Genomic DNA, 10,299 nt, shown 5'->3' on the forward strand with positions numbered 1-10,299 from the left:
CCATACATAAAAACTGAGTTAATGACTTCATTAGTGAAACCATATAATCCCACTTTAATTGTACTACATGTGCATAAACCCCTCCAGTGGCCCACTTTTAAAACACCATATGGGCCCTTTTATGAGGTGTGTTTCGTTATGTGTGTGCGTGGAGAAATATGTGTCAAGGATTATTAATAGCACCTTTAATTTATAATGTGAACTTTGTGTGTGTGAGTTATATATGCATGGATTGTGTGTGTGGGCAGAATGTGGGTCAGTAAGACACTCAGCTTCCTGACGTACATGCCACACAATCAAGGATCAAGGGAAGCAGGTCATCGTTTGGGCTTTTGTGTGACATGGGAGTAAGAGTAATCACATCTCTGTGTTATACACAGATGATCCAGAACACCCACGTATATTTACAATGCTGCGCTAAAGTCTGCGCGCCGGGTTTTGTTCGTCTGATACCATTATTGTCTCAGACAGGGTTTCTGATGCACTGCGTGTGTTTACAGATTGTACAGAGGAGACAAGATTGTTTGTGCTTCATTCATTAGTTGTTCACATGCTGTGTTTGCAAAATAAAGCCAGCGGTATCCGGCCTAACAAGGATTACTTGTGTTTCAGGGGAAGAGAGAGCACCACGGGTGGTTCTGGGGTGGAGTTGAGGTTGAAATGATAATTAGATTTCAATTAGTTTGAATCCCTCCGAACCAAATAAAGATCAGAATGGAACAGAACTGTAGTAGCTTAAAAGTAGGTTAATAGAGTTCTGCACAATAGGAGGCTTGTGTTTTTAGATTTAACCATCAGGTAGGAAAACTGGTTAAAGGAAACGTGATCCAGCATTCGGGTTGCTAAAGTATTGTAGCTGCCTTCATTAAACATGGAAAACCCACATATTAAGTAAATTGACGTACATATTCAACTGTAATTAATTAAAGGTCCACTGAAGTGCTTTGAAACACGCATCGTTATTCTATGTGTTGACGTAATTTCAACTGAAATTATCAGTCCCGCCCCTTTTTTATACAGCCAACAGTGTTTTGTTTATTTGACAGCTTGGACCAGAGCAACTGAGCAGGGTAAAGCCACTTTTGACAGCGTATGACAGTCGCAATCTCATCCATATCGCTATAAAATACAGCATTCTGTGTAGAATTCAAATGTGTTCGATACATTTTGTGGTTTGCGCTTATGATCCACTCCATGCTATCATGTCTCTTAACCTATGTGTACTGCGGCGGTTCGCACAAAACCAGACTTCATTTGCCCCAACAGAAAGCATATTTACTGTCTTAATTGTTCCCTATCCCCTATAACAGTGTACTCAGTGCCAACCACCATACAGAAAATACGAATTCTGTAAACAACTTTCTTCAGTTGTAAAGAAAACTCATTTTCTCCTCCAACTTCAAACACGCCCTACATCGCTGCACAAGTACTGAACCAGTGTTTACAAGTGAACATGCAAAGATGATTAAACGCTCTTTATAAAAAAGGTCAAATATAAAAATAAAAAATTCAATTGGAGTCTTTCTTGAACCAAAATACACAGAGTACACTCAAGACACATTTGAGGTTAAAAAGGATATAAATTGTAATTTTTCTTTGAAAAGAACTGATTGTTTCGCTAGATAAGACCCTTCTTTCTCAGTTGGGATCGTTTAGAGTCCTCTGAAGCTGCATTTAAACTGCATATTGCAAGTTCAAACTCGCTGGCACCATTGAAATCCATTATATGCAGAGAAATCCTGAAATGTTTTCCTCAAAACACATAATTTCTTTACGACTGAAGAAAGAAAGACATAAACATCTTGGATGACAAGGGGGTGAGTTAATTATCTGTAAAGTTTGTTCTGGAAGTGAACTTCTCCTTTAGGGCTAACATATTCATACTTAAAACTCAAAAAAACTTCCATTTTGATTTCATGGGCACTTTAAATATAGAAATAATGTATTCAAATAGATTCAGTGTTTCATCATGTCAAAAGTAGTAAAATGTTTAAATTATATTTTATCATTTTTATTCAATCATAGAATTAATCATTGTAAATCTCTTGACAATTCAGCTTTGATATCAGGAATAAATTACCTTTAAAAAAATATATAATTTTACATTTTGTAATATTTCACAAAATTACTGTTTTGACAAATTTTTTAATAAAATATAACATTTTTGTCAAAATTGACTTATTCACATATTCCCATTCTGTGACAAATTACTTACATTATTTGATGTTTCTTTTGTAAGCTGTGTACATTTTGGGCCTTTTTATTAGAAAACAATAGCCGCTTTTCCACTATCAGTCACAATACAAGTAAATGATGTTAAATTTAGGGGCCGACTGATATATTGTCCGGCCGATATATTGGGCCGATATTTGCCATTTTTTAATATAATTCTGATATTTCAAAGTCCCATGGCCATATATGTACTAAATATTACTAGTAAACTATGAAGTGTTGCTTTCACTTAGTGAAAGAAAATCATAGGACCGTCGGGAACTGGCATAATGCTACAGCTGGTTAAAGATTTGCTTACTTGCAGTTAAGTTTAAAGACTGTAGTCTAAAACGATCAGCAGCTTGTTTGCTAACATATTAGCCCCAGTGTTATAAGTTCTGTTTTATTTTTTCTGTATCCGAGTCGGAGAATTTCACTCTGTGCGTGGAGAAGGTGGCAGCTCTCGCAAACAATGCAGCGTTGTGATTACTCCGCCCCGCTCGGAGACAGTAGTGATGCACGGATGGAGGTTATATTCGCTGGTCGGGTAATAAAAAAATGCATTATAATTACTTGTGGGTGGGTCACGCGTGAATGAGATAAATCAATAATGATGTAAACATTAACTACATTTTCTAAAATCTGAACCTGAGTTTTGTGGTCAGGACCGTGGCGCCAGCTTCCTTTTAAATATATTTTGATGATTGCACCTGATGCGACCGCGCCGTCCTCTCCGTCACCCCAGATACTGCCAGTTTATAACTATGGTCACGTTCAGATGTCAGTAAACGTTATTTTTTTCAGTACAGATTTGGCTTAAAAGCACGAGTGATTAAGCCTATATACTGTAAGTGTGCAGCGATGTGAAGATCAGCTGTTAAAATGAACCATCCATTCATCATATCATCATGCAAAACTAAGAATTAGAATAACTGTAATAGGAAGATCGCGTGCGGTTTGCTAAATCTGAGAAAAATTTAGGTGCGGGTAGGTGGCAGGCGGATTACACTATTGCCTGATTTTGCTTTATTTCGTCATCTAAAGTAAGATTTTGCTGTCTTTTGTCGTCAAAAGTATTCTGAAACAAGTCACAACTGAGCCGCTGTGCATCTCCATTTAAACAGCGGTGTATCGTTTATGAATGAACGTGCGTTTTTAAACGAATCTAGTGAAATGATTCAATTTCTCATTCATAAAGACAGTCATTTGCTTTATTCAGGAATGAATCAGCTGTTCAAACGAATCAAATGAATGATATGATTCACTAATTAAATCAGTGTCTTGCCGCCATCTGCTGGCAGGTCCTCTCAGTTATATAAATCATTTAAATTTTCTGTATTCAACATTTTATATTTAAAACATTAAAGTTTAACATTAATCTCAGCTCTTATACTTTTAAAACAGTTTTTATATTATCTGTTTTATATATTTAATACTTGGTCAGTTCGATTTGTTTGGTTAACTTTGGTTAAATATTTTATAATAATATTGTGCAGTGCACAAAATCAAGATCTGAAAGATGGTTCCTTGTGTTCATTGTTCATGATGTTAAGTTTAGAAATGATGTGCATCCACTTATTATTAGTGTGACATTTTAGCATGCAAATAAAGGGGAGAACTTCAAGATATCGGCCCTAAAAATCGGCCAAAAAAATCGGCAGCACATATCGGCCATCGGCTGACCCTGACCTCTAAACATCGGCATCGGTTATAGAAAAACCCATATCGGTCGATCTCTAGTTGAATTACTCTGACGTAAAAATGTAAAACACATGTCAGCCAATTCAGTCTGTTTATTAGGATGTGGGCAGTTTTGAAATGTAATCTTTCCTGTTTTATTTCCTGTGCAGTCTTTTCAAGGGAGTCAAGGCAGGGCCTACCTCTTCAACTCAGTGTAAGTCCTGTAGTTTGTTTTAACCATGCAACACAAACAAAAAAGAAAGTTTGTCTGTTTTTTAATTTGGACATTTTCATCAATCAGGGTGAATGTGGGCTGTGGGCCGGCAGAGGAGAGGGTGCTGCTGACCGGTCTTCACGCGGTGGCTGATATCTACTGTGAGAACTGTAAAACCACTCTGGGCTGGAAATACGTAAGTTCTGGATCACACTGGACACACACACTCACTTGAGAGACCACTTACCTCAAACACACACTCGTGGTCATTCACGCCGGACGTGCACATTTCAGTTTTGACAGCTTTCTCCAGCCCAGTCATGATAGCTCATCCATATCTCACGTGAGGATAAGACTCAGGCTAGAGACCTGGACACAACTCAACACAAGAGATACTTTAAGTGGCTTTTCCACACACTCCTGACCTGCGTCACTAATCTACTGCTGACAACCTTTGAGTACCTCGTGCTTTTCAAGACAGAACAGTGTGAATTTTCTTGTCTTCACAGACTAGCAGATGGCTAATCAGTAAAAAGCATTTAGGAAAATGTTAAACTCTTGTCACTTCTATAAAACTTAAAAAGTTATGTCTTTATTTAAAGTCAGGTGGTGTAACTATCAGGTAAAATGCAATATCTACATCTTATCTACGTAAGATTTTTTTTTATTCAGTAAGGCTGCAATAAATTTATCAAAAATATCCTGCATCAACCTTTCCACTAAAATATTAAATAGCAGAACTGTTGTCAACTCTGATATGAATAAAAAATGTTATTAAAAAATTAGGTATAAATTACATTTTAAACTAGTTAGGTTTGCAAACAAACTTTGAAGTTGGCTTAAAAAAGCCTTGATTGAAAGTTTACCGCAATTGTAAAAACAGCATGTTGATGGCATGTTTCTACCATGATTAACACATTGTTAGCATAACTTTAGCACGATTGACATGTAAACCAATAGTTTTTAACATGATTATGACGTTGATAACCTGTTTAATAAGAAATGTTATTAAAAATGAGTTATAAATTACATTTTAAACTAGATGAGTAAAGTTTGCAAACAAATGGCTTGAAAAAGCCTTGATTGAAAGATTAACGCAATTGTAAAAGCTTGAAGTTTGAAAGTTCAGATAGATTAGATATGATGATTAGCAGGTTATGTTTTAGCATGGTAAGCATGTTTCTAGCAAAATTAGCATGTTGCTAGCTTGTTTCTAACAAGATTGGTCTGTTGCGAGCATGTTTCTAGCATGATTGTCATGTTATTAGCATGTTGTTAGCATGTTTCTAGCAAAATTAGCATGTTGCTAGCTTGTTTCTAACAAGATTGGCCTGTTGCGATCATGTTTCTAGCATGATTATCATGTTATTATCATGTTTTAGCATGATTGACATGTAGCTAGCATGTTGTCACCATGATTAGCATGTTGTTAGGATAATTAGCATGTTAAAGCCTTGACTGAAAGTTAGGCGCAGTTGTAAATGCTTGAAGTTTGAAGGTTTAGATGTTGCTGGCATGATTTAACACATTGTTAACATGAGTTAACATGTTGCTAACATGTTTTAGTATGAATTTCAAATTGGTACCATGTTTTAGCAAGGTTAGCATGTCTCTATCAAGATTAGCATGTTGTTGCTAGCATGCTTGTAGTCTGATTAACATGTTTTAGCATGGTTACCCTGTTGTTAGCATGTTTCTAGAAAAATTAGCACGTTTCTAGCATGATTATCATGTTATTAACATGTTGTTAGCATGTTTTAGCATGATTGACATGTAGCTAGCATGATGGGACCATGATTAGCATTTTTTAGCATAATTAGCATGTTAAAGCCTTGACTGAAAGTTAGACGCAGTTGTAAAAGCTTGAAGTTTGAAGGTTTAGATAGATGTTGCTGGCATGATTTAACACATTGTTAACATGTTGCTAACATGTTTTATTATAATTAGCATGTTGTTGCTAGCATGCTTGTAGCTAAAACATGCTTACACATGATTAACATGTTTTAACATGGTTAGCATTTTGCCAACATGTTTTGAGAAAGATTAGAATGTTGTTAGCATGTTTCTAGCATGATTATCATGTTATTAACATGTTAGCATGTTGTTAGCATTATTAGCATGTTGCTACCATGATTATGTTATTAACACATTGTTACCATGTTTTAAGCATGCTGATTAGCACGTTTGATAGCATGTTTCTACCATAATTAACACATTGTTGGCATGTCTTTAGCCTGATTGAAGATCTAACGTTGAAGATATCCATTAAGCTTCACTAGTGATAGCTTAAATACTTTAGTTTGTGTAATATTATTGTAATTATATTTTTCAATATTTGGGATCAAATAAATGCAGACTTGGTGAGCATAAGAGACTTCTTTCAAAAACAAAAATCTTACTGACCACAAACTTTTGAACGGTAATGAATATTGTAAAATACAATAATATTTTCTTAACAGATTTTGATGTATTCAGTTTATTTAATAATTATATATATATATGATTTATTTTTGTAAAAAGTTGTTGTACAAATAAGAGTTGTAAAATCATAAATGATCATTCATTATATTTTGATATATAGCAATTCTAATTATTCTCTTCATATTTTTTAATCACATAACAACAAAATGGATTCCTGCACAATGGTTAAACCACCCTGACATTTGAAAACTTTTTCAGATATTAATGATATTTTATAATAAAACCGTTTGACTTTTTTAAGGATAATAATGATGCATATTATCACATTTCAGCCTTTTATGATTTTTTCCCCCACACAAATATGTTAATTCATTATATAAGAGGTAGAGAGGTGAGAGGTCTAATTGACATCATTGACACTTATATTTAAAGAATAAGCAGATCAGAATACATTTAGACCATTTGACCAGCCCATGTATAGTGAAACATCTCCTCTAATACCGCTATTTAAAGCTCTTATATTTGATTGACATATCCAGAAAAGCTTCCCAACAGCTGTCTATTATTTTTGGATTAGCAGGTCTTGACTTTGAGGTGACCACACACTCGTTCTCCTGACATTTCTCTTCTCTCTCCCTCCCTCTTCTTCTTTCCGTTAGGAGCATGCCTTCGAAAGCAGTCAGAAGTACAAAGAGGGCAAATTCATCATCGAGCTGGCCCACATGATCAAGGACAACGGGTGGGACTGAAAACCCTGAGCTCCCCACGGCCCGTAACGCTGGAAAGAGACGTGCAGCATATGAATAATTAGTTTCATTATCTGGCTGTAACTTCCTCCCTGGAAATCTATCTACCTGACACACACCTCAAAACCAGAGGGTGAGGGTGCAAGGTTCACAGCAGCAGCGCTACCCATTTCCCGTTTGTGTGTGTGTGTATATATATATATATATATATATATGAACGAATGTGTGCCAGCTAGACACCAAGTGTTTCTATTATGCGAATACTTTCCTATTCAATTCAAGGGAGTGCGTGCGCATGTGTGTGTGCAAATCAAGGCACAAATCGACGTTTGCTTTCCTTCTGGGTTGGCCAAGGTCACAGTTTTGTCCCACACTCAGGTTTAACTAATGGCTGGATCCATGGTAAAGAAGGGCGAAAGACGAACCCATTAAGCACGGCACCTTTTAACTCATCACTAAAGCGTCATCCATTTGTTTCCCTTTTTTTGTGTCTTTATTTCCTCCACTTGCATGTTGTTTATTTATACGTGTATTTATTCGACCGTGGTTTTAGGGACGTCACGTTTATGCTAAACCGTAGCAGCCACAGTGGTCTTACTTTGACCTTGTATAGCGGAAGTAGCAACAATTGATAGAGGTTTGTACGTACACTTCCTCTCCAGATTGTGATCTGTCTTCTTTTGAATGTGATTATGAAGTAAATTATAGGGCACAGGTCGCGTACATCAGCTAGAGCCAAGTCTTTAGCCCCGGCCGCAGCTGAGAAAAGCAGCTTTGAGAGGGAACTGAGGCGTTCTCACAGCCTGTGATGTCCTCTTCGGTCTTATTATTTCCCACCGTTAAATCACAAATCAAGTGGTAAACCAGAAGTGTTTTTGGGGAAGAAAGCAATCGACAGCTAGTAAATGTGGCTGTTGAACGAGGTAATCCAGATGGGCTCGTAAATAAAAAGCCTTGGCGCAACCAAAGACTCTTTCATCACTTACGCTGACCAAACTGAGTTTGACTTCCTGATTTAAGGCCTGTTCACACCAAGGACAATAACGGTAATGATAAACATAAAGTTTAAAAAATGTGGAGTCTGTAAGGTAATTTTTTACAATGATAAAACATTGACAGCCAATCGGAAAGCACTCAAGCATTTAAAGTGACAGACCACATAAATGCAGTTTATGCTTGTTGGCTGTTGCGTTAGTTATCATTACAGTTATTGTTCTTGGTGTGAACGGACTTTTAGTTGCATTGTTGTGTGTCATTTGGTTCAGCTGAATTGTCTTGTGCAGAACAAGTCGGTTTTTCAAGGTGTTTTGGATGTTAATAATGTCTTATTCTGATGTATTTATGATCAGTCATCATGTATTGTTTTAGCACTCGATCTTACATCTGTGTATTTATCGTTCTGTGGGACCGCTCCACCTATTCCAATGTTTTATTTCGTTTTTTAATAATTTCAATTTTTTCAAGGAGAAAAGTGTGTGTGAGATAAATTTGGAATCAGTATATTTTAATCTGATATCAATAAAGCTCATTTTATGAAAGTCCTTTTGTGTTGGTCCTTTAAGAGTGTATCGTTCATCGTTCAAATGTTTTAGAAGTCTTTTATGCTCATCAGGGCTGCATTTCTTTGATCAAAAATATAGTAAACAGGAATATTGTGAAATATTATTACAGTTTATAATGTTTTATTTTAATATGTCATTACTCCAGTCTTCAGTGTTACATTAATAAAGTATTAAATTATTTTGAATGGTAGTGTTATATTTCATTCTTTTTTAGGGGTTCAAGCGCATAGCACTGAAACCCTATTGTAATTGTTAGAATGGTCACGGATAAGTGGTCTCCACGTAAAACTGATCATGCAGACCAAACTGTAAGTCGTAGAGACTTGAAACTTGGAGGGATTGGTAGTACTCACACCACCTACAATGTGACCAAGGCTCGCCCCAATCAATTAAATGTCTTATGTTGGAATCCTTGTCTCATAGCGGACAAAACGCAGATTCAATTCTTGGGTATTTTGCGAACTAGTCCTAGGTTTTTCGCCGATCGAAACCAAACCAGTGCGGAAAGATTCTATGGAGAGTAAATATCAATAATTATCAAAAAAAAGTTAAACTTTTGACTCTCCGTTGCAAAAGGACGCCAAAATGGTTGAAGGGGGCAGTGCCACTTTTAGTGAAATGCCTGAACGGAATGAGATATCTTCGTCAAACTCTCGCACTTATGTAAGAGCTCAATCTGAGGTCACAGTGAAAAAATCATGGAGCTTGGACACTATGGGGAAAAAACATAAAAAGGGCTATAACTGCACAACCATTTGCCCTATTAACATCATAATAGCTGTGCATGGTCTTGGTCCGAAGTGCCACAAGTGTCTACAAGGACATTTGCGTATCTCAAAAAACATGGCCAGCATTGGGGAACAAATTTTGAGTACCTGTTAGACAAGGTTAACAGAGGCTGATCGGAACAAAATTTGGTGGGCCTGTTCGACTCACGGCCACAAACGTCTGAGAAAAATTTGAAAGAAATCAGCCACTGAGGGCGATATTGCATTTTTCAAAGGCATAACAACACATACATACAATAGTCATATCATACGATAGAACTCCTCCTTCTGAACAACTTTGCCTCTAGAACCACTGCTGTCAATCAAATTGTTTGTTAAATGATTGAGAAAAAGCCGTCTTTTGCGAACGAGTCCTAGGTTTTTCGCTCAATCTGGAAAAAAAAACAATGCAGTACAATTCTCTGGTCTCTCTAGGCCAATAATTGTTGATAAATGTTGAAATGTACCCTTTGGAAAGCTATAACGGGGTCATTTAGAAAAGTGGCCTGAACAACTTTACCCTGTGTTTTTGAACCGAATCACCTACCCTGCCTTTAATTAAAACATGGGTTTCTGCAGATATTTAGGATATGAATTTTGAGAGCAGAGTTCAAATGTTCCCAAAGGCCTGTCTGTACTGAACCTTGTACGCTGTCTCTGCATGCAGTGAGTGTGTGAGAGGGTGGCAGAGCCAGGAA

The 10,299-nt window shown here is 36.6% G+C and overlaps 1 protein-coding gene across 1 annotated transcript in view; it reads left to right on the forward strand.

Annotated features, from left to right (window-relative positions):
- Positions 1-8,813, forward strand: part of ypel2a (yippee-like 2a) — a 29,025-nt gene extending 20,212 nt beyond the window's left edge. The window contains exons 3-5 of the mRNA XM_073829644.1: positions 4,062-4,105; positions 4,193-4,301; positions 7,186-8,813. Coding sequence (XP_073685745.1) covers positions 4,062-4,105; positions 4,193-4,301; positions 7,186-7,275 — 243 coding nt within the window. The 3' untranslated portion in view covers positions 7,276-8,813. The remainder of the gene's footprint in view (positions 1-4,061; positions 4,106-4,192; positions 4,302-7,185) is intronic.
- Positions 8,814-10,299: the final 1,486 nt, after the last annotated feature.

Source organism: Garra rufa, chromosome 23 (assembly GCF_049309525.1).
Source record: "Garra rufa chromosome 23, GarRuf1.0, whole genome shotgun sequence".
NCBI classification, from domain to species: Eukaryota; Metazoa; Chordata; class Actinopteri; order Cypriniformes; family Cyprinidae; genus Garra; species Garra rufa.